Genomic DNA, 26,581 nt, shown 5'->3' with positions numbered 1-26,581 from the left:
AATGAATGCAGCCCTAGGTCTCCTATGGCTGTATCCATGTTTTCCAGGCAGTTCTGGGGCTCCATCCAGTTTATATAGTCAGTAGAATTTAATTGCCAAGCCTTTGGGTTCGTGCAAACCTAACTTACTGTAAGAGCCCTTTTACACAGACCAATTATCAGCTAGAAACGCTGTCAGTAAGCAGATGAGGAGCGGAAAACGCCTACTCGTTGGATGATCCTATCTTTTCTATGTGTGGTAAAATTTATAGTTATTGGCCACATATCTTCCTGTGTAAATAGGGTGTGTGTGGCCAATAGCAATATAGTTAAATGGCCACATGAACCATACAGTGATTATCATTATTAGTAAAAGGACCCGAAGTTTGCTCATCACTAAAAATAACCTAGTTCCAGGAGCAGGAAATTTCCAGACACAATGAGAGATCACTAGGCATTGCTCCCACCTAGCCAGAATCCTGCTCTACACTGATGATAGACAACACCCCGAAACAGCTGTATGCGGATACCTGGCCTTGGTTTTTCCCTTGTTATTACATTGACATTTAAGGCCACTTAATATGGTGGTTTTGGTTGTTTCCGTACAGGAGCCACCCCTTGGCTGGGTCCTTCCCGGAGGGAAATCTGGCTAGTCCTGTGTTTAAAGACTCTTAAATGAGGCTCCACGGGCTCTTTCTTGGCATATTCATGTTTCCCAGGGAGCAATGCACCTAGGATCTCACTGCATTGAGTGCTTTAACCATCAGCCAACAGTTGGTCTCCCTGAGATCAATGATCTGTCTCTCTTACAGATCACAATAAAGCAGTGTTGTCCTCCTTGCTTTCTAAGAACTATAACACTTTTATTTTTTTCACCTACAGAGCTGGTTGGGGGCTTTTTGCACAATGATGTATAGTTTTTATTGGTGATATGGGATTTTTTTAATTGCTTTTATTAATTTTATTTCTGGTATATAATAAAAAAAATCAGCAATCCTGATGGTTTTTTTCTCCCATTTTTTGTTTACGCTGTTCACTGTGCAGGAACAATGTTGTTGTATTTTAATAGATTAGATAATTCTGCATGCAACAATATAGAATTTGTTTATTTTCTTATATATATATATCATTTGTAGTGATGAGCGAATACTGTTCGATCGAATAGTGAGATATTCGAATATTCGATATTCGTACGAATATCCCGCTAATATTCGATAAATATTCGATATGCGGTTTTACCCTGCAAATGGTCAAATAGATGTTTTTCACTAATCGAATATTTGTTCCCATAGACCTTAATGGGATCGAATATTCGAACATTCACAGTATATTCGTACGAATATCCAATATTTGAATATCTCACTATTCGCTCATCACTAATCATTTGATTGCATATAATCATTTTAACAGTGTGAAAGATGCCTAATTCTGCCTAAAAAGTTCTAACCTGTCAAAGTATGGACTCCATAAGACTCCTGAGGGGGTCCTGACAACAAGACATTATCAGTAAATCCTGTAAATTGCAAGCTAGGTCCTTACATTTGCAGCACATTAAATACATACTCAATACAGATTAAGATTTATGTACCTTAAACAATTCCTGAACAATTTTTGTAGTTAGTAAGACCGATTATTCTGAAAGAGGTCTCTGCCATTAGGGAATATCATGACGGTCGAGTTTTGTGCTTACACTGCAATCATTTTTAGGAAGGTGGTACATATGAAAGTAGCATCAAGATGAATGTCAATCAACATCTTTTCCAAAAGCAAACATTTCATAAAAATTTTAATGATTTATCAGACCACCAGACAGGAATTGCTGTTTAGAAATACACTGACCTAGCTGCCTAGCCATGACAGTAAGTAAGCACAGAAAAATTGGCCCTGAAGTACTAACATTATTGGTTTTTCAAAGTCCCTACACAATAAGGTTTTAGTTTCTCACCCTGTTATATTTATTATGTATTTGGTTTCCCTTTGTATATTTGGATGGTGTTTGGAATGTAATGTGCGCAATATTGCACCAAACTGCATCAATAATGCCATTAATATCAAAACCAACCACTTTAAAGTTAGTCAGTTAAAGGAGTTATCCAGCCCTAGTGAAAGGAGCTTAATTGCAAACCACACCTGAACTGGAGACAAGAGCGGTGCTGTCTCTAGAAGAAAGTGGCCATGGTTTTTGTAGCTCTGGATAATCCCTTTAAGTGTAAAGTAGGTGCACCCAAAAAATTCAAAAGCCACTGAAAAAGGAAAAAAAAACTACAGTGTTGGCTCTCTATTTAGTAAATCTGGGGCATTGTATCCTTGCAGGATTACTGTTATGATGTTATGGTGTATCTGTTGCATTGCCGATAGTTCTGGCATTATGGCCATGCCATGACCCAAGATAAACAAAGCTACAGTATATCCTTACCAGATGGTGAAGTTTTGTAGTGCATATGATTCAGGAAAGTCGTAGAATAAATAAAAAATAGAAATAAGACATCTGACCTATATAACTAGTAAATAGACATGCCATAGACTGTATCCATGTTTTTAGGCAGTCCTTTCAACAGGTTTGCTCATCTCTCTCTTTAACTGTAATAGTGTCTCTGTGGCTAACATGTCAATGGCCCATATGATCACTAAACACACTGTTGTGAAACCTCAATATCCTCTCATTGGTAAGCCCTACCATTGCCTGCGTGTCTGGTTGATTAGGGGACATTTTAAGTTGTGTTCTGGGTCCCCCATGAATACTATTCATGTAGATAAAAACCATTTAGGGGAAGATTTATCAAAGGGTGTAAAATTTAGACTGATGCAAACTTGCCACAGCAACCAATCACAGCTCCTCTTTCCTTTCACCAGAGCTGGAAGCTGAGCTGTGATTGGTTGCTGTGGCCAGTTTGCACCAGTCTAAATTTTACACCCTTTGATAAATCTCCCCCTTAGTATTACATTTTTAAAAAAGGCAGTTTGACATGGATCTGCACAGCACTGTAGTAAATCTATACTGAGAAGCCGCTTAATTCATCTCTCCCTGAGGAATATTGCCTTACACTAATACGTTGGCTACAATTTTTCTCTCAATGGTTAATTTCCTTTGCTCCCTATGAATGTCAGGTTTCAGACTGCTTTGTGTCTTTTTTATGCGATGCCGTCATGCTGATCCTGGCTGATTCTTTATAACAGGCATTATGATGATGGGAGCTGGAGAAATAGCAGAACACAAAACTTGATTATAAAGATACCTCAATGCACGCATTGCTCTGGGTGATTAGCAATAGAACCGCGGTGTTTTCTTGCTCGGTGTGTGATGTATGACCACATTATTATCAGTCATTTGTACCATTGTTATAAATAAGTAATTGGGTTGGGGAGAAGGGATAATCCTTATTTAATTAAATTCAACCATACTCCCAGGTTGGCAGCAACAAGACATATGTGAGACTAATACCCTCAGTCTGCCTGCATGCATGTGCAATTAAAAATTCACTCTACAGTTGCACTGGCAGTTTAGTGTTGCTTTTGGCATTTACAAATTCTTTTATTTTGTGATTTTTTTCACCAAACACATATGCTGGAGCAGATGTTGCTTATTTGTTGTTTATTCAGTTCTGTAGGCACTGGCAGCCAACATCATTGTTCTGCAAAGAAGCTCTCTTCACAGCCTCGCTTTAGGACCCAGCAACTGTGAAGCTGCCTAAGCTGGCAGTGTACACACTAGTGCTATACCTCCTAACTGGCTGTTTATATCATAGACGTGTTATTTTCAGTACAAGAACTAACAAGAAATATTAACCTCTCAAGCACTTCCATGTCGCCCATAATATCGTAGGTGTAAATGTACAGTAGTAAATGATTAGATGTCAGAAGCCATTGTACTGGGCTATTCAGATATAGATAATATATTATAAAGAAATATTGTACCAGATGAAAATAGTCTACATAGTGTATATGCACATGTGTCTGTGATAGTCACCAGTCACTGATGGTGGCATCTATTGGCGACCATCTCGAGACATTTACATTCAACCCTTTAGGAAATAATGAAAATGAATACCATTGTGCTTTACCATATGATGGCCGCCTGTAAGTTTGTTATTCAAGTACATCTGTGCTGTGAAAAATCCCCATATGTGACAAAAGTTACACTTAACTTGCTCATTGCATATGCAACTTTATGCGATTTTGGTGTTGTGATTTCATATTACAGTTGCCACATACTGACTATCACTATGTAACCATTGCACAAAAAGTTTAATTTAAGTCTATGATTAAATTGTGCATATGCCCAATATGCCCCCCTGATAAATCTAAATATTCTGTAGATGATATTTCTACCTGCTATGATTAGGTGTATTATGCATCTGAGACATGTGAGACAAAACTTGTTTTCTATTAAAAGTACATTAAAAGTTATATAGATGTGTTTATGTAATGTATTACCGTATCTGTATGGTTCTCCCACACTGGTAGCTGATAGAAATCCAAGAAGTGAAAAAAATGGCCTCTGTGCCAATTCACATTGTCTCCTGCTCCTTCTGCTCTCCCCCCTTAGAAGACAAATCTTCCATGCCTTTGTCTCACATTGTATGTGTTTGCTGAGATCAGGGTGATGATGCAGACAGGGGGCAGGGCGTGATGTCTAGAGATGAGTGAACTTTTCAAAAGTTCGTTCCGAGCGGACTTCTGGATTTTTTTGAAAAGTTCAGTTCGGCCAAATTTCGGATTTCTTCGGATTTCATAGTTTAAAGCATCTATATGATACAGGGGTAGGGTATTTGGTTGAATTTAGGGCTCTACATGTCAGTTACATCATTATCTTTTCAATATCTCAAAGTCAATTTTTTTTTTAGACTTCAATATTTACCATTACAGGGTCTATGCAGGAAATTCACCATTACAGGGTCTATGCAGGTATGCACAAGGTATACATTTGTGCCTCAGGAAAACACTTATGTCATATACACTCACGCAAGGGTCCAACTATAGTACTAGGATATCTGTATAGCACTTTTTTTTAGAGTTTTATTCTACACACATGCACGAGGTATATATTTGTGCCTCAGGAAAACAACTATGTCATATACACTCTCGCAAGGGTCCAACTATAGTACTTGGATATCTGTATAGCACTTTTTTTTAGAGTTTTATTCTACACACATGCACGAGGTATATATTTGTGCCTCAGGAAAACAACTATGTCATATACACTCTGTATATGTATAGCACGTTTTTGTTCTGTGCACCCTTTGCTCTCCTACGCCTAATCTATCTACCTATCTATCTTTCACCCTCTCTATTTTTCTCTCTCAATCACTATATGTTTCTCCTCTCCACTTTCCTAATAATCTTTTTGTCTTTGCTTTTGTACAATATCTTCTCAGTACAGCAGCGTGCAGCAGCAGTGTTTTGTCACTGACAAGCTCTGTGCACTGCTAACAGTCTCCTTCATCTCTCTGTGCAGACTGCCTCATGCGGTCATGTGACCGCTCCTCTTAAAGCAATAGCAACGTCACACAGGGGGTGGGCTAGTGCAATATCCCTGCTGATTCCCCCCAGAACACTTCCTGCTTTCTAAAATGGCGGCTGCCATTTTAGAAAGCAAGAGAAAAAAATTCGGAATGGACTTCCAAAAATCCGAATCCGACCGGACTCAGACTTTTGGAAAGATCAGAATCGGATCCCATACCGCTCGAACCAGTTCGCTCATCTCTAGTGATGTCCAAGGAGGCTTGGTTATATCCCCCAATCCCCTGAGTGATTCACCATCTCTGACCAGCCAGAAGCAGGTGTTGCACTGATTTCTCTGATTGTGCAGAAGTCTGCAGTGAAATTAGGGCTGTGTTCACACATGTTGGAGTTTCATTGCAGTACTGTAGCGTATTCACAAAAATGATGCAGTAACACAAGTAAATGATGCTAAGAGGATCAGAGCCTTATTGTGGGGCTCCACTTCAAAGATAAAAGATGCTTGATCATAATATGTGCGTGGAGACGAAAAGAAAAAAAATTCTAAAAGTTCTTTACTTTTTTCCGATATCATTGTTACAGGTATCAAATACAGCGTGCTGTATGGGTGGAACAACAACGAAATTATAAAGTACTGCAAATAATTCAGTAACACAATGAGACTGCAATGTGTGAACACAGCCTAGATGTTCTGCGATAGATTTGGGCAGGGAAAGTACAGGGTGGGGGACTGTGATGAACAGCTGAGGGAAAGCATTGCATTCTGGAATCTGTAGTACTTTGTACAACTGCTCAATCAGGAAGTGCAGAAACACAAAACAGAACGAAATCCCCCAAAACAAATGGATTTTTGGTAGTTTCAAAACTGGAATAGATAGGTAAGTAATGCTTTATGCTTTTGCAGAAGTTTAATTTTTTTAACCTTTACCTGGAGTTCCCCTTTAAGGCTACATTCACACATAATTTTGGGGTCTTTTGGCATTAAATGACGCCGTAACAAACAAACAAATAAATGAAATCATTTGTCATTTCAAAATTGTGTGAACATAGTCATATAAGTCATCAGTTAGGCTAGGTTCACATCACGATTTTGCAATCCGTCTCACTGTATCTGTTTTAGAAAACGTACAGAAAAAGATGGTCAACCACGTTGTGTATGTGACAAAATGTTAAAAAGAATGGATCCCTTTACTTTATATTTGTAAGTCAATGGAAAATGGATCAAAAGGGAAGGCATACAACAGCATCTGTTTTTACCATCCGTCCCCCCCCCCCCCCCCCCCCATAGAATAGATGCATTAGACGGATAGCAAAGTTGTCATGTGAACCTAGCCTTACAGCAACTTTCTTTCTATTGGACTTATGTAAAATGCAGCCTGGCAGAAGTACAATAGAGCACTATATTCTTTTATCTTGAAGGTTGTATAGTAATGTAATGAGGTTTGCATGAGGCCTTATAGGCTATAGGGATCATTACCACCTTGAATGGTGATGACATACTATTAGTATATGCCATCAGTGGGATCTGAGCACCTGATACCCCAGTCGATCTTGAGAATGAAGATAAACCACAGCTGATTTTATGCTATGTGCTATTTTAAAAATGAGCATACAGTGGTACCTTGGTTCTCAAACTGCTTGGAACTCAAACTGTATTTTCAAGGAAAGTTTGATTTAGCTCTCAAACACATTTCGGGCACCCAGTCTTGAAGTACTTGGTATCTGAATGTTTTTGCCAGCGTGGATGTTGGGTTGTACCTGTTAATTTTAGCACTGGAGAGGCTAAAGATACAGCACAGTAGTAGTACAGTCAGTGCACCACCATCTCCCATCATGTACAGTACTGTATAAGACTGCTGGAGTGCATATACAGTACATTAGTAATACAGTCAGTGCACCATTTCCCATCTATTACAGTGCCTGGATTGGGGGGGCTCTATACAGTAAAGGATGAGTGAGAAGTTAGTGACTACTGTACTAAAATTGCTGGTTTTGTTGAATGTTTCTTGTCTATAGTGTCCTGTACAGTATAGTGCTGTTCTGTAATGTACTGTACGGTATAGTCCTGCTCTGTACTGTAGTGATTATACTGGGCACTATACAATGTAATATATGGGTACTGTAGGTAATTATTGGTGGCTGCTGGAACCAATTGAACATATTTACAGTATTTCCAATGGAAAGACACTGCTCAGTTCTCAAACTGCCTTCTGGAACCAACTAAGTTCGAGAACCGAGTTACCACTGTATTTTAAAAATGCAGCATGTGCTACTTTTATGCAGATTAAATCTACCCTTTGAAGTTTACAGAGGGAGATTTAAATTTTCTTCTATCTATATTTGATCTATATTTCATAGGTTTTTTTTTTTCCATTTATGTTTTCATCTGTTTTCAAATTGTAATTCAATTTCCTAAGTAGAAGAGAGCCCATCAGTATTTAGTCGTGTAAAGCCGGCCTCACACAGCACCTCTTCCTGCAGCTGGCTCCAGTCCCCGGGAGGGGACCATTACTTTATAAGATGTGAAGAACAAGGGGCAATCTAAGTATATACATACAGGGCTGAAAGATATGTCACATTCCATAGCATTGTATACAAAGGCCATCAGCGAACACAGGGGAAGTAAAGAACATATCAGCTAATGCCACACATAACACTTCATTAGGAAATAGCTATTTGCGCGATTCCCTGATATTTTTTGTGCAGCTTTCCTAACAAATATCCTGCATTTTATAAGTGAAACCCTACAGATTTCCAGACTCATAGTGTATTACATTTATAGGCCCTATTCCACGGAACGATTATCGTTCGTATTCGGCCGATATCGGCCGCTACGGACGATAATCGTCCGGTGGAATAGAGTGCAACGATCAGCCGACATCGTTCATGTCGGCTGATCGTTGCAGTCGCTTGTTTTTCAACATGTTGAAAAACAAGCGACTGATATAGCAGCGATCTGCTGCCGTCGCTCCGTTGAATAGGAGCATCGGCAGCAGACGCTGCTGTATCCTATGGGCTGCCCGGACGATCAGCGATCCCCCGGGCAGCCCCCCCGCAGCTCCCCGCCGCCCCTCCCGCACTCACCCGCTCACTGCAGCCGCGTTGAATAGCGGCGGCAGCGAGCGGGGAACGAGGAGCAAACGAGCGCTGAGAGCGCTCGTTTGCTCCTCTAAACGACCTGTATGGTGACGCTGAGCAAAACTTTAAAGTGTCACTGTCGTTAAAATTTTTATTGCAGAAATCAATAATCCAGGCAATTTTAAGAAACTTTGTAATTGGGTATATTAGCCGAAAAATGCATTTTTATCATGAAAAAGTAGTTTGAAGCTCTCCCCCCTGTCTTCATGGTTTTCCTATGGAGAGAGAAAGTAAAGGCAGCAAAAACAGGACAACAAAGAGTTAATTTACATTCACATCCCGGGCTCTCTCTTCTGACAGGCATAAGCTATCTGACCACTAATTAGGGCTCTGAATAGCTCCCCTGCTGTGCAATCCTTTGCAATCTAGCTCCTTCTCCCTCCCCTCTTCATAGACCAGACAGGATCCGACTGATGAAAGAGATGAAAAAACAGTCAAGATTTCCTGATTCTGAGGAGTGGACAGCAGAAAGGAGAGGAGGGGGGACCTGGGAAAAGGCTTTTTACATGCAGATAATGGCATATTTGGCTAATAAACCCAATTACAAAGTTTCTTAAAATCGCCTGGACTATTGATTTCTGCAAAAAAAAAATTAACAACAGTGACACTTTAATATTGTGTTTACTGTGTTTACTGTTTATTGTGTCAGATTTATAAGGATAGAAGACGTTTGGCATCTCCCTGGGCTTTGCAAGAAGTACATAAGACTGTAAGAGTGCCAGAAGCCTTAGGCACAAATGAGTATAAAAACGAAGTTTGCCTTATTGTTATAAAGAGCCAGAGTAACAGTTGTTGGCTGAAATGCTAGTATAACGTGTAACTGTTAGTGGTATGGTTTATATGGTTACATGGCAAAATAGATTGAAAAAGCGGAAAGATGTAACTAAAAATAAAACAAAATGAGAAATGATCTTTATTATAAGGTATATAATACAGTTGTGTGGTCTTCTCTCTATACATCTGCCTTACTTTGACACGAAGAGAACACCATAGACATTGATGATTTTGTATACGTGATAAGACAGAGCTACATAAAGTTAGGGAGTAAAATATAGGTTTTATTTTTATTTGCAAGGTTATTATTTTTCAGGTAAAACTTCCAGTAATCTCTGTGCGCCTTCCATGTTATGGAGGCTAAAGTAGTTCACTGTCTGATACAATGTATAAGAGCAGGATAAATGTCCAGTGTCTGAACAGGCTATATCATACACAGTTAGTATGAAAATCATCAAGACAATATAATGAAAATGAACAGTGCTAAATGTAAATGTCACAGTTGTTATACTAGTAACTACTGCAGCAATACCTACAGCAGTCAACTCTGTATATATTGTCATGCTATCAAATGTATTAGAAATATGGTCTCTTACCGCCACCAAGTGGACATTATGTAGTATGACATGCCTTGTCCATTATTATGTTAGCAATAATTTACAATAAAAAGTGAGGCAATGTTGTGGCGTACTCTAAAGATAAGGCACATTCATTTTCCCTCTGTAGATGAGTGATCAGAGTTTACATATACTATGGCTACAGATCAATTCTAACACAATCATATATTCAATCTGAACTCCAGTTTTTTGACTATTTGGGAGTTCTGTTCCAGGCATGGGACTTGTGTAAAAGGCACTGAAAATGGTATGCCTTGCTGCTCAGTCAGTGTATGTATCTGTAAGCACTGCCTACATTCATTACATTCAAGGGCCTTGCAACCAGCGTATGTGAATTGAACAGCGAGATACACATTATGTAGTTTGCCCTTCAGTAAATAGGAACAGAAACTTCTACCTTTGACAAATCCTAAACTGCTATCAACTTTGAACCAGAACCAATGTCTGATACTAAGCAAATCTACCCAAAACTAATTTCTAGAGACTATATCTGGTTCATTTGAATAACTACCATAAGCACATGAAACACAACATCTAATTTAGGCATAAAAAATAAACAATACAAATATTCTATATAATATTTAGTATAGTGTGGGCAAAGAACTAAGTTTAGCACATATTAAAATAATATTTACATATGATGTTAAAGGAGACCTGTCACCCCCCGCGCCGGGGTGACAGGCTCCCGACCCCCAGATAGATCCCCTTATACTTACCTCATGTCGCTGAGTCCCGCTGCCGGAGCCGGTCCCGGGACGGAGATATCCCGGTGAGAAGCCGGCGCGCGCGCTGTGGAGATGGGTCCAGCGTCCATAGAGAATGAATGGAGCCGTGCGCGCGCAGCAGAGATGAGTCCGGGACTCGGCGACATGAGGTAAGTATAAGGGGATCTGTCTGGGGGTGGGGAGCCTGGCGCGGGGGGTGACAGGTCCTCTTTAAGTGCATGCCTGGAACATAATTGCCCCCACATAATCATAAATAATAAGAAAAGAAAAAAAATTACAAAAAGCTACAAAAAGAAAACAAAAAACAGATAAAGAATTAAATGTTATTTAATATATATTTTTAATAATTAGGTGATACCTCCCCTTTACATCATTAGGCTGCGTTCACACTACGTATATTTCAGTCAGTATATGTATATTTCAGTCAGTATATTTCAGTCAGTATTGCAACCAAAACCAGGAGTGGATTAAAAACACAGAAAGGATCTGTTCACACAATGTTGAAATTGAGTGGATGGCCGCCATTTAATGGCAAATATTTGCTGTTATTTTAAAACAACGGCTGTTGTATTGAAATAATGGTCGTTATTTACTGTTATATGGCGGCCATCCACTCAATTTCACCATTGTGTGAACAGATCCTTTCTGTGTTTTTAATCCACTCCTGGTTTTGGTTGCAATACTGACTGAAATATACGTAGTGTGAACGCAGCCTCACCCTACTATTGCTCTGTTATTGCTCTGTAATCGTTAAATACCAGTAACGTTTGACTTTGCTTCACAGAAATGACAAGAACAAACAGCTGCCAGTCTGACAGTAGTGGATTTCTAGAAGAACCTTCAGAGCCCCTACCTTTACAGGTAAATAATGTATAATAACAGCAACAACAACAATAATAACACTATTAATGATAATACATTCGTAAAGGCCAACATATTGCATAGTAAATGGGTAATCCAAACTACTGTATATTCCAAATGAGCCTGTCAGTATATTTTTTTGAAAAAAAAAGAAGAAAAAAAAACATCCACACTTAATCCACAGTTAATAACTGGCAAAGCTTAAAGCAAATGTACCATTAGGTACATTGCTTTTAGATTTTTACATGAGTAGATCAGTGCCAGCGCAGGGATCCCACGGCGCCCGGTTCCTGCATACGTCGTGGGTATGAAGCACTGGGGGCAGATCTGCTGACCCCCGATGTGCCGATCTCCCCTTCTGCTGGTTAAAAAAAAAAGAGAGACTAAACACTTGAAATATGACCTGTACAGAGAGTCATGGATCAATGTGTCCATCAATCACATGACTGCCTTCTCTGTGAGCGCTCAGATGGCCTCGGAAACACTGGACTTCCTGTTTTTAGACTCTAGAGTTTAAACATAGGAAGTGGCATGTTTTCCATGATAACTAAAAAAATAAATTGCAAACTTGCTTTATTTTACATTTACTGTTGATTAGATTTACTAATTAATTGATTGTTTACTGTTGATTGACTGATTTACTGATGATTTACATTTTAAAAGTTATGACGACAGGTACACTTTAACATTTGCATTAAAATCAGTGGAGAAAATGTGCAAAGTCCACAAAGACCACAACATTATCACAGTATAATCTACAGGGCGAGTAAATTTATGCATAGATTTTGTGTAGATTTTTTATGTAGCATGTAGCTAAGATTTTTTTAGTAATGCGTACTGTAGATTTTCAGCAGACAAATCTGCACTGTGCAAATATTCTATTAATATACCATAGTGATACCGGCTGGTGGTGAGGAGATGCGTGGTGACTAGAGATGAGCGAATCTCGAGCATGCTCGAGTCCATCCGAACCCGAACTTTTGGCATTTGATTAGCGGTGGCTGCTGAAGTTGGATAAAGCCCTAAGGCTATGTGGAAATCATGGATATAGTCATTGGCTGTATCCATGTTTTCCAGACAACCTTAGAGTTTTATCCAAGTTCAGCAGCCCCAGCTAATCAAATACCGAACGTTCGGGTTCAGATGGACTTGAACCCGAACCCGGTTAGCTCATCTCTAGTGGCGACATTGAATTCAGAGAAGATAGATCTGGTATTAGCTGATCACTGAGGAGTTTTTTATTCTATGCAGGTGACACAACCCTACAATGTTGCATTGTCCTTGTATTGTATTGCATTGTCCTTGTATTGATGGGAATACTGAGTTGGAGACCCAAACAATGGCATTGTCGATCTCAGCATTATTAACTTAATTTGCAACTAATATGTTTGGTTAGATAGAAATGTACTTCCAAAGTTATTAAAGTAATCATCCTGGTGGGTCAGCAGACAGACGCACAGTCTTCTCATACACTATCGCAATAACTTGAAAAAGATTATCTAGGTTTGTCTATTTTTCTTTCCACAGAATCTGCATTTAAGTTCGGACAGTAACGATAGCCAGACAACCCTTAGGGGGAAAGCAGATTTGCCTGTCTTTCATGATAAAAGTGAAGAATATGATGATGTCAGTCACATCACCGAACCTTTGGAGCCATGTTCAAACACAGCCATAAGTGGATTTAAGACATTTAAGTCATTGTCAATGAACACGGAAAACAGTGATGATGTGTTTCAGAGTTTTGATAGTCAAACATTTAATATTAATGAAGATAATATACCAGAAACACAAAGTCAAGAGCCAGCAGTAGAAGATACTGGAAACGAAGCACAAGCAGATAGTGTCGGCTATCTACTGCAATGTGAAATGGATGTGTCAGTCCATGAAGATGAAGTACAGTCCCCGAAGGTTCCTTCAGAAGTCGCCTTCCCAATTTATGTCACACATTACTTAAGTGATATTAGGCAAAGTACCCCTGATTCCCCTGGTGAGATAAATCATAGTCTAATGCCAGACTTCTCTGAAGACTGTGTAAGCGAGCTTCATAGAATTGATAGTGACAGAGATTCATTTGCAGATGATGAGTGTTCTGTGGAGTTGTCCAACTTGAAATGGACACCATCGCCCACCAGTGACTTACATAGCTTCAGTTTCCAAGCTCATACCCCAGAAGGTTCTGTAGATAACTCAGATGGAGAGCTAAATACTGACTTCCTAGAAGACCAAAAGAGCAAGTTTCAGACAGAAATAAATACTAACATTTACAAGTCAGTGACCATTCAAATGTCTTCAAACTCTTTACAAGACACACATGATGGATTAAACAGACCTAATACTATTACCACAAATACTAACAGAAGTGAAGTGCATGCTTTGCTACAGCGCTATACAGAGCAAAAGGAAGCCTATAGTCAGACTGATATGGGGTGGTGGAATGAATGCTGTACTAACAATCACTGTTCACATCAACGTCGCTGCTATCTCAGGGGATCATTGTCATTTGACACTGCTTTCTGGAGCCCACACCGTTCACCATTTTCACCACAGAGCGCCCATTGTTGCCATTGCTGTCACTGCCATCACTGCTGTACCCCAAGAAGCCTTACAAAATGCACGCACAATGTACCTTTGAGGCCTTCTGCACACAGCAATCTAGAGAGAGAGTTATCCGAAACTCTGAAGTTATTAAGAGAGTCGTTATTCTCTATATCATTGGTATGTATAGCTCACACCTTATATCCACCAATGTTTCAAGCAAAATGCTATATATTTCATCTGTGAATAATCAATAATGACAAACATTTATTACCCATCCACAGCTGAGACTACTACCTCCTGATTATTGGTTTTAAGTACCCCTTTCCTCCTAACTACCAGCCTCCTTCACACTAAATGGTGGAGCAGGATATATGGTTGACTGTTTCTCAGTCATATGATGTAGAGGAACCCAAGACTCTCTTCTGTGAGTCAACTCAGTGACCAGTGAGCAGACATTTATTAACCATTCTATGAATAGGTAATGGATGTTGAGAAAAAACAGCATCATGTTTCACTGACACAACGAAACATACATAAGGCTAATTTCACATTGCATTCACAGTTTACATATGGTGGCATGTAGAATTCTCAGGAGCCCAATGTAAACTGGCTACACAAATATCAAAAGGACACTTTTCTAGCACACATTAACTAAAAAAGTTTAAAGTGCATCAGGGTGCTAAAAAAGAAGAAGAAAAAATACTCACTTTCCCTGATTCCCCTGCAGACGCTTAGCTTGGGCCTTACCCCATCAATGGTTTTATGCTAATTTTGCCCTAGCCATAGCTATAATTAGTAAAACCAGTCTATATAATAGAGTTTATTTTTGTTTTTAACCATTGTGGATGAACAGCATAGGCAGATACTAAATTGAGAGGAAGGGTTAACACACAGTTATCTCCTCTGCTTCTGTCAGGGCAGTCTCTTGTTTAAGACTTCTCTGATTTCTAACCTGTGTGATGCCATTGCCCTGTCAGTGCATCTTCATAGACCTCCATATACTGCTGACCACAGGAGCAGAATTTTAGTAGACATAAGTAGACATGAGCTGTCAACCCTAAGGCTATGTTCACACTACATAAAACTACGGCCATAGTTCTCACTGCGGAACTACGGCCGTAGTTTTGCTGTGTGTAACATAGCCTTATGTTCAATGGGATCCCGGACGGAGCGTACACACATTGTATGCGCTCCGGCCGGGATCCCATGTGGCGCCGGATAAAACTGACATGTCAGTTTTCTGCGGCTGGAATTCACGGAATTCATCTGTCAGTTCACACACCTGTCAGTGGCGCAGGGGGCTGCGGTTGACCGTGGGGCCGGGCTGTGGATGAGCGGAGGGCCGGGCTGCGGGCGCAAAACGATTTTTCCGTACGATATCGTACCGTCTAAACGCTGGTGAAAAAAAAATTGTTACTCCGACATTGTTTATCGTACGATCGGGCCAATTATCGTTTCTTGTAAACGCAGCATTATCCTCACCACTCAGTGCTGAAGCAACTGCTTATTAAAGGGAACCAATCAGCACAATTGTGCTAATGTGGTTCCCAGCTGCACAGTATAGATCTACTGTGCAGCTCCCTGAGGTTAAAAGCCACAGAGCCCTCTCACAGGAAGAAAGTCATGACTACTCACGGTGCTGATTGGCTCCCTTTTAGCCTTGACCACAGTAGTCAGCTACTTTGGCCAGTGACTGGTTGAGTGGGCAGTTCCTTCAAGGTCAACGTGTCAAAGTAATCAGTGTTTAATAGAGGGGACCCATCAGCAAGGACTTACAGTACCCATCATCAGAGCCCAGTGCATCTCTGGTTATTCAGGAGCCAGGCATACAGCACAGTGTGGCTTCCTTGACGCTATCCTGGCTGCAATAATAACATTTTTATGGATATATAGTCACAGGCTACACATGAATAATTTGATTGCTTTTATTGACATCTATTCAGCAGTGATGCTGCCTCAGTTTGTATTCAGGGGGTGACAAATTCACTTTAAAGCTATGGACATGTGGGCATTTATGTTGGGAGATTTTCCTGCCAACAGTATACTGTACCATAGGCATGTTAATTTAGCATAACATGTTTTAGGTTGTACAACTCACAGAGAAATGTATAGCCTACATATTTTCAGTGACCACTTAGCTTTGATAAGAATTAGATTTAGAGGGTTTAACATTTTATTTAGATTTTTAAAAATATTTTTATCCTTAACAGAATGCAGACCAGGATGTGGAAAACATGAAAAAAGCATGTCAGAAATATCGGGAGAAACTCATTGAAATTGAGCAACGTCTGACAGAACAGCAAGCTGGATGCTATCATATTATTTCAGGGGAAGAAAGGTAAAGTCAAAATGACTAAAATTTCTTTAAAAACATATGCTATAATATGTTGTATTTTATCAATATACTTGTGGCAGTTTTCTACCATAAATATATTAAAATATACTGTATGGCAGTTCTTATACCACTTTTTTCAACACCTGCTATTGTGTCCAGTGCTGGTAAAAGTGTACTGGACTGGCTGGCACTGTGCTGAGGAATGATTTAAAGTACACTACTATAGATGTCATGTGGAGGGAGATGAAACAGCAGTAACATAGTAGGGAAGGGGTTACACTAAGCATTTTGCTGCTTCTGAGGCAAGAGGGAAGCCCAGATTTACCTTTCAGGGACAGTGTGGATCCTAAATAGACTAGACATAAAGATAGGCAGTGAACAGGAATTGAGACACTTAGTGGCCTAAACTTGAGAGCTTTTTCCTGGGGTAAGGATTCATATTTGGTAAATGAAATATTAGAAATCTTAAAGGCATTCCTGTATGTTTACTTTTTTAGTTTTTATATTCTTTGTATTATATGTAAATTCATAATGCATTTTTTCACATTGTACTTTTTGTGTATTTTTGCATTTATGATGGTACAAGTGTAATCATTTTTTGCTATTAATATTATAACAAAAGTTACAATGTTAAATATTTTTTCCTGTTTTAGAGAAAATATGAGAAGAATGCATTTGTTACGTCAAAATGTTCTGAAAGAAGCATTAGAATTGGAATTTAATTTGGATGCACGAGCACGTCAGGTGAAAGAGTCTATTTCATTGGTATGTTCAAAGTGGAAATGCTCTCATGTTAGCACTTTTTATTCTTTGTTGGTATAATTCTGCTGTATTGTTTTATAAATTTAGTTTAGGCAGATGTTTTATTCTATTGGATTTTATTAAACGTTCCATAAAAACCTGCAACCAATTTCTGTCTATAGCTACTATGGTAAGCTATGTGCTTCCATAGTAACACACTAAACAAACCCTTTCTAACCTGATTTTCTACTCATTTCCAGCTTTTGCATATTTCTTAGCAATATACATTTAATAAGTTAGCAAGATAGGTGATGGATGCCAAAATTATTTCCTGTAATTATGGAGAAATGCATCGGCTGTAGACATAAATTAATAGTAAATTGAGCAAATTGGTTATATATGGTGCACTGTAATACTGGTAAATCTTAGTGCTGCATTGCTATTTTTAATATGAATACATTGCTTTTAATGGCTCTACCATTCATTGCAAACAAACTTACCTGTTTCCATGACTTTCATGGATGTTAATGGAGAAATCAATACACATGCACAGCCTTTGACCCATTCATATTTAGGTCAGGAATTGCATCTTTTAGACATTTATGTCATATGGAGTGTGTACAGCATGCTATACATGCCAAGATTACAACTACCGTATTTTCCGGCTTATAAGGCAATTGGGCGTATAAGACGACCCCTGATTTTCAAGAAGATTGTCAGGGGTTCGTCTTATACGCTGGAAAATGTTGCTGTGGTCAGGCAGGGGTTAACTGCAGCTAAATTAAAACAAACAGTTAACTCACCTGGGGCTTGTTCCCGGCCTCCGCATGCCTCCTGTCCCGTTCCCAGCGCAGGCAATGTGACGTACACTGACTGCGCCGGGGATCCCCAAAGATCTCCCGAGCAGCCAAGCATCTCCTCGGAAAAGTACCCAAAGCCTCTGTCATTCTTCCAAAGCTCTCCCGGCAGCCGAGCGTCTCTGAGCTTCTCCGACGAGATGCTCGGCTGCTCGGGAGAGCTTCGCAGATCCCCGGCACAGTCAGTGTACATCACACTGCCTGCACCGGGAACGGGCCAGAAGGCGCACGGAGGTCGGGAACAGGCCACAGTTGAGTTAACTGTTTATTTTTTTTTCAGTGGTCGCCCCATACGGTGGGGATGTGGCCATCTTTGAGCTCCCTCACTGTGTGGGGCTGCTATACCCAGCATATAAGGGGACCCTCAACTTCTGAGAAGATTTTTCGGGGTTAAAAAGTTGTCTTATACGGAAAATACGGTACCTCATTAATGGATCGAAGGTGCTCTTTTCTAGGAACAAAGACACTCAAAGATCATGAATCATAGTTGGGCACCAGATAAATTTCCTAGTATACATAATCTGTGTATTTATCAAATATAGCATCTTCATCTCCCTTCAGAGCAAAATTTGACTCTGTTCAGTATATTTGTTACATGCTTAGAGGAATTATATTGTAAAGTCATTTTACAGTAAATTATCTTGTTTATAGATCGTACATATTTCTTTTCTGCTTTCAGCAACTTGATGAAATTTTGGAAGAGCAATCACGGTTGTATTCAGACCTTGAGTTTTATAACTGGGAACAAGATAGGAATTCTTTGGAACACTATGAACGTCTACAAAGGACCCACAGTTTACCATCTACTTCATCTTGTACAGTTCACAAAGAAGATCAGGGAATTTCAATAAATCAGGATGAGACCAGGGCTCTGTCTCAAAAGATTGACCTAAGCACTATTTTACAAAATGTAAGTTTTAAACTAACATGTAGTAGCTATCCCCAGATATTCCTCAGATCTATGTAAAAGGGCCTTTAGAAGGAGACATCTCTATGTTATATGGACTTTGTGGATAGCAAATGCTAATACATTAATTGCTGTAAACACAGCTTCAATAATGCTACCAAAGAATGGCTAGTGATTGACTGTTTTGTAGGGTTACATAATTACCCCTGTAAGTTGCCTAAGCTCTCTTACTGCCTAATGTAAGTCTTCAGTGCTTAATAGTTCTGACTTTCCATAACATAGCAATGTCAGGAATAACACAATGAAAGTATATTAGTTTCGGCTTAATCTGATTTGGGCTCCGGTCTGGATGTTGAAACCTAGAACTCTTGAAACCTGATTTCACATAGAGTGATATATAAAGAATCAAAAGCATGGTCGGTTTACAAAGGACTGGTTATTACCTTGTACAGTACAGTATAACAAGCTTAACTCCACTTTTCTGTTTGTTCTATTGCCCCTTCTCCCTACGTGTTTCCCTATCCAATACCATACTGTGTCACATGGCACCACTGCTTGGCCATTATACAGTATGACACAGTAGTATCATGACTCCCTAGTGGCATCTCTTTACTGTCATGACCAGCCCAGGCTTTGGCTCTGGCTTAGTAGTGGATCTCCATAATTTTCTCTTTTAAGTAAATGAAACTATGAAGGCAAGTGAAGCTCAAAAAGAGTGAGAAGTTTTTTTGTTTTCTAGATCAATAAACCTCAACATTTAGCAAGAAGCTAAGTATTAACCTGAATTAGAAATCCTGTTTAGTGTTGGGTGAACCCATTGAAATACAGGTTTGCTGGGTTCACCCGAACTTGGGGGAAAAAATGTGGGGACCAGAAACCGAACCTGAACTTTATTTAAATTAGTGTGGACCCAATTTTTTTAAAATGAGTATAAGAAGGGGTAGAAGGCTGAAAAAAAGGGAAATGGAGATAAAAAAAAAACAAAAACTGAAAATTACCCTGCAATAAATGGGGCAGGGAAAGTACTAAATAAAATCACATAAAATAAAAAGAAAAGAAAAAAAGAAATTAAATAAAAGAACAATTTGGAAAGAGGATGCAGGGTCTAAATGGAGGAGGAGGAGGTGGAGGTGGAAGAGGCAGAAGGAGGTAGCCTAAACTGTACATTTGCATATTGAGTCCTCAATCAGGCACCTGTTGTCCTCATAAGCTGTGGATAGGCGGATTCACTTGTTAGTGATGACACTACCTGCTGTGCTAAACACCCATTTAGAGGGCACACTTGCTGCAGGGCAGGGCAGCACCTCCAAGGCATAAAGGGCAAGCTGTAGCCAGGTGTCCAACGTAAAAACCCATAAGTTAAATGGGGAAGACATGTCGCTCAATACCAAGAGACGTGTTGACACATACCCATCCTCCATGTAGCTAAAATCCTGCCTCCTGCCTATACATGCCGTATCAGATGGTGGTGGTAGATGTGGAATTCTAAAGAAGGTGTTCCACATTACAGCCATGCTCACCCCAGCTGGCACCCTACCTTCCAGAGTGGTACTGGTAACCAAGCTGCATTGGCAACTTCCTCCTTCTCCTTTGCCTTGTGCTCCCACAAGCCCTAACAGATGGAACACTAGTGCATCTACCAGCTTACGCTTATATTCCATTCCTTCTACTGACAGAATTAAGTAGGCAGTGTTGTCGTATGGTAATCCAGCGGGGTGGCCACCATCTAATTAGCACTAATGAGAATCCTTATAAGTCAGTGATCATTGCACAAGCACTGCAGCATGTAGTTGCTCATGTGAGGCAGGCTGCCCAGAGGCAAGGACAAGCTGTCCTTGATAGGAGGTGTCTCCTCCTCTGCATCCGCCTAGCTGTGCTCCGGTGATGCCCATTAGCTGCTTTGGGTGAGAATACTGTGAGAATAAATCCTCTTCCTCCTCCAAAACTGTCCCCTAACTGGACAGAGTTGTGGACAACTTGACTGACAACTGTGAGAATTGGCCTTCTTCCTGATCCTCTGCTTCCTCCTATGCCAGCGTCTCATCATACATCATAGCCTGAAGGTTTTATCAGTTGCGGATTCAAAGTAGCACAACTACGCACACACATCCCGCATGGTTGTTCCTTCACTGGTGGTGAAATGCTGTTGGTCCAAACTGCAACTTATCCCTGCGTTCTGCAGCTGGAACTCCATTATAGCTTCCAGGCTCTCTACAGTATATGTAACATGGACTGCCAATGTGTGGGTATGTCACATATGAGGCGGTGGGTGGAAAGGCCAGAGTTCTGCTGCAGCGCAGACAGGCAAACTTCATCAGGGTAAGAACATTGTGCGCACACATGGACCGCACTTTCTGCAGCAGATATGCCATGCTAGGGTAATGTTCCAGGAAACTCTGCAACACCTAGTTCAGCACATACGCCAGGCACGGGATGTGCATCAAACTGGCTTTCCCCAAAGCTGCTACCAGATTTAGCCCCATATCACACACCACCTAGACAGGTTTGAGGTTCAGAAGCAGTAACCACTCATCTGTCTGCTATTTGGTCCTCATCCACAGCAATGTTGGTCCTCATCCACAACACCGTACTGTGTGTGGTTTTGTCTCCCAGAGAAGGAAGCAGAGTAGGATAAGAAGGCAACTGGAGGCAAGGAATGCCGTCCAGCAATTCTGGGTGGTGGTAGGACATGTACCAAAACAGTTCCCGCATCATGCCCAGCCACCACTACATTAACCCAGTGGAAAGTTAGGGAGATGTAATGTCCCTGACCGTGCTTAATGGTCTATGTATAAGTGGTAATGTGAACCATGGCACTGATGGCATTGCACAGCGCAAACCTTATCTTCTCCCCAAGTTGTTGGTGCAGGTGAGTAATGGCCCACCTAGAAAAGTAGTGGCGGCTGGAAATGTTCAGAGCCAGAGATCATGGGTGTGAAGGGAGGATATGCTCTTCCTCTCCAGGATTTGGTGGATTGAAAGCTGCACGCTTCCCTAGGATGGATTGGTAAAGGCTGGTGCTGCTGCTGGGACATCCTCACTTTGTGGGGAGACAGAAGGCCCTGTCACTGAGGAGGGTGATGAAAAGGCAAAGAGAAAAGATGTAGAAGAGGGAACAGATGTTTAAAAGCTTTTCTGGTGTCTGATCCACTAAAGGTCATGCTTTGCATTTAGACGCCTTATCATGGAGGTTGCGCTTAAGTCAGGGGTGGACACAGACTGCATAGAGCCCCTGTACAAAAAATTTGCCTGGGGCCCCCCATAAGCAAACCATGCCACCACATTTTTGGCTGTCCCCCATCCCCACACACTACCCATCCTGGCTGCCCCCCATCCCTACACACTACCTATTCTGGCTGACCCCCATCCCCACACACTAACCATTGTAGCTGTCCCCCACCTTTATACACAATACCCCACCTGCCCCCCATCCTCACACACTACCCATCCTGGCTTCTCCCCATCTTCACACACACTACCCATCCTGGCTGCCCCCCATCCCCACACAAATTACCCAACCTGGCTGCCCCCAAACTCCACACACAATACCCAACCTGTCCCCCCAGTGGTCATCAGAATGTTTGATGTCAACCGCCAGGTGATATCCCTAGTTTGCACGTCCCGGGGCAGGGCAGGAGTGTGACGCAGCTGCGGCTCATGGCTCACGTATCCAATAGAGGAGTTCGGTATGCGCGGTGGGCAATGCGTAGGGAGGGCGGTGACCACTGGCATCTCGGGGCTGGCGGGCCATGAGGGGCAAGAAAATACATATGACCTATGCGGCGAGGCCTGGGAAAGTGGATAGGCCCGCTAGGCTGAGGTTTAGAGTCCGAGCCTGGCGGGCCCCCCAGCTGAACCGGCTGCACAAGTGATATGTCCACCCCGGCTCAAGTTATTGATATTTATGGGTTAATATTTATGGCTTGCTTGAGGCCTGAGTGGCACAGTGTGCTAACCACCCATGTCTTATTATCAGCTGACATAATGGTCAAATGCTATCTATTGTGTTTTTGCACCCTGCTCCCTCTTTTTCTCTATTGTTGGGGCTGGGTGACCACCACCTCTTTTTCCAGAGTCTCATGGCCTTTAGTCAATGTAGAGTCTAGGGCCTCATCAATATGCCGCCCATCGTCTTCCACTCACTCCTCTCCACTGCCCTCCATGACTCCACAACAGTCTCGACACTGCAGAAAGTCCCAGCAATTGGCACTTGGGTTTCATCATTGTCAGAGATGTCCTGTGATGGTCCCCTGGCCATTTGCACTAGCCTTACCTCATACTCTATCAGAAGTGGTTGGGCATCAGTGCATTCTGATGGAATTAAACTGGGGGAGGTGGATGAGCCACTAAATCAATGGCAGCAGAGTTGTCAAAGAGTAATTTGACTGCTCCATGATTTGGGGCTCACACTGTTTTGCTAATTTTCACTAAACTGACCATTCGGTGAGTGATATTGGGGACTAGTAAATGATACTGCAAACCCTAGCACCTGTTTGCACCAGAGGGATGTGTTATATTTCCTGGTACAGCAGGTGCAAATCTACCAGGTCCGCTGCCTACAGCAGCAGCTCCACAGTCACGTCCCTTCTTGCCGACCTGGTAGATCCCCTTTTTTTAGGGGAAAAAAACTCTGTCTTTTTGCAAACAGTGATTCCCTAACTGTAGCAGCACTCGGCTTTATTGGCCACAGCACTGATTGCCTAACTCTAGCAACACTGTAATATGTTAACCATGCACTGATGGCCTAGCTGTGGCAACACCTGTATGTACAGTAATAGCCTTGCAATGATGGCCTAACTCTAGCAAAACTTAGATATATAAGCTACGCGCTTATTGCCTAGCTGCGACACAGCTTGAATATATTAACATGCACTAAGGAAATGTGTTGTTTTTTTTTTTACTGTGGCAACCCTTTTTTTTAGTAGCCACACACTGATAGCCTAACTGCGGCAATACTTGGATATATTAGACATGTACTGATTGTTTAATGGCGGCAATCTTTGGATATATTAGCAACATCAGGTAGTGCCTAACTCACAGATGTACTGACCACACAGCTCCTAACTCACAGATGTACTGGCCACACAGCCCATGACACACAGATGTACTGACCACAAAACTCCTAACTCACAGATGTACTGACCACGCAGCTCCTAACTCACAGATGTACTCACCACGCAGCTCCTAACTCACAGATGTACTGGCCACACAGCCCATGACACACAGATGTACTGACCACAAAACTCCTAACTCACAGATGTACTGACCACGCAGCTCCTAACTCACAGATGTACTCACCACGCAGCTCCTAACTCACAGATGTACTGACCACACAGCTCCTAACTCACAGATGTACTGACCACACAGCTCATAACTCACAGATGTACTGACCACACAGCTCCTAACTCACAGATGTACTGACCACACAGCTCCTAACTCACAGATGTACTGACCACACAGCTCCTAACTCACGGATGTACTGACCACAAAGATCCTAACTCACAGATGTACTGGCCACACAGCTCCTAACTCACAGATGTACTGGCCACACAGCCCATGACACACAGATGTACTGACCACAAAACTCCTAACTCACAGATGTACTGACCACGCAGCTCCTAACTCACAGATGTACTCACCACGCAGCTCCTAACTCACAGATGTACTGGCCACACAGCCCATGACACACAGATGTACTGACCACAAAACTCCTAACTCACAGATGTACTGACCACGCAGCTCCTAACTCACAGATGTACTCACCACGCAGCTCCTAACTCACAGATGTACTGACCACACAGCTCCTAACTCACAGATGTACTGACCACACAGCTCCTAACTCACAGATGTACTGACCACACAGCTCCTAACTCACAGATGTACTGACCACACAGCTCCTAACTCACAGATGTATTGACCACACAGCTCCTAACTCACAGATGTACTGACCACACAGCTCCTAACTCACAGATGTACTGACCACACAGCTCCTAACTCACGGATGTACTGACCACAAAGATCCTAACTCACGGATGTACTGGCCACACAGCTCCTAACTCACAGATGTACTGGCCACACAGCTCCTAACTCACAGATGTACTGACCACACAGCTCCTAACTCACAGATGTACTGACCACAAAGCTCCTAACTCACGGATGTACTGACCACAAAGATCCTAACTCACAGATGTACTGGCCACACAGATCCTAACTCACAGATGTACTCGCCACACAGCTCCTAACTCACAGATGTACTGACCACACAGCTCCTAACTCACAGATGTACTGACCACACAGCTCCTAACTCACAGATATACTGACCACACAGCTCCTAACTCACAGATGTACTGACCACAAAGATCCTAACTCACGGATGTACTGACCACAAAGATCCTAACTCACAGATGTACTGACCACACAGCTCCTAACTCACAGATGTACTGACCACACAGCTCCTAACTCACAGATATACTGACCACACAGCTCCTAACTCACAGATGTACTGACCACACAGCTCCTAACTCACAGATGTACTGACCACACAGCTCCTAACTCACAGATGTACTGACCACACAGCTCCTAACTCACAGATGTACTGGCCACACAGCTCCTAACTCACAGATATACTGACCACAAAGATCCTAACTCACAGATGTACTGGCCACACAGATCCTAACTCACAGATGTTTTGACCACACAGATCCTAACTCACAGATGTACTGGCCACACAGCTCCTAACTCACGGATGTACTGGCTACAAAGCTCCTAACTCACAGATATACTGACCACACAGCTCCTAACTCACAGATGTACTGACCACACAGCTCCTAACTCACAGATGTACTGACCACACAGCTCCTAACTCACAGATATACTGACCACACAGCTCCTAACTCACAGATGTACTGACCACCCAGCTCCTAACTCACAGATGTACTGACCACACAGCTCCTAACTCACAGATGTACTGGCCACACAGCTCCTAACTCACAGATATACTGACCACACAGCTTCTAACTCACAGATGTACTGACCACACAGCTCCTAACTCACGGATTTACTGACCACACAGCTGCTAACTCACAGATGTACTGACCACACAGCTCCTAACTCACAGATGTACTGACCACACAGCTCCTAACTCACAGATGTACTGACCACACAGCTCCTAACTCACAGATGTACTGGCCACACAGCTCCTAACTCACAGATGTACTGACCCCACAGCTCCTAACTCACAGATATACTGACCACACAGCTCCTAACTCACAGATGTACTGGCCACACAGCTCCTAACTCACAGATATACTGACCACACAGCTCCTAACTCACGGATGTACTGGCCACACAGCTCCTAACTCACAGATGTACTGACCACACAGCTCCTAACTCACGGATGTACTGGCCACACAGCTCCTAACTCACAGATGTACTGGCCACACAGCTCCTAACTCACAGATGTACTGACCACACAGCTCCTAACTCACAGATATACTGACCACACAGCTCCTAACTCACAGATGTACTGACCACACAGCTCCTAACTCACGGATGTACTGGCCACACAGCTCCTAACTCACGGATGTACTGACCACACAGCTCCTAACTCACGGACATGTGACTGCCGTTGTTATAAAGTGGGGTTACGTG

General features: G+C 41.8%; 1 protein-coding gene across 2 annotated transcripts in view; it reads left to right on the top strand.

Moving 5' to 3' along the window:
• The window catches only part of ITPRID1 (ITPR interacting domain containing 1), a 116,978-nt gene that overhangs the window by 87,775 nt on the left and 2,622 nt on the right, over positions 1–26,581 (top strand). For both annotated transcript variants that reach the window (XM_069958470.1, XM_069958469.1), the window contains 5 exons: positions 11,477–11,553; positions 13,081–14,268; positions 16,302–16,429; positions 17,080–17,191; positions 18,704–18,934. In XM_069958470.1, coding sequence (XP_069814571.1) covers positions 11,477–11,553; positions 13,081–14,268; positions 16,302–16,429; positions 17,080–17,191; positions 18,704–18,934 — 1,736 coding nt within the window. The remainder of the gene's footprint in view (positions 1–11,476; positions 11,554–13,080; positions 14,269–16,301; positions 16,430–17,079; positions 17,192–18,703; positions 18,935–26,581) is intronic.

The sequence above is a fragment of the Dendropsophus ebraccatus genome, chromosome 2 (genome assembly GCF_027789765.1).
Source record: "Dendropsophus ebraccatus isolate aDenEbr1 chromosome 2, aDenEbr1.pat, whole genome shotgun sequence".
NCBI lineage: Eukaryota > Metazoa > Chordata > Amphibia > Anura > Hylidae > Dendropsophus > Dendropsophus ebraccatus.
The sequence above is the reverse complement of the archived record's forward strand: the minus strand, read 5'-3'. Positions and strand labels throughout refer to the sequence as shown.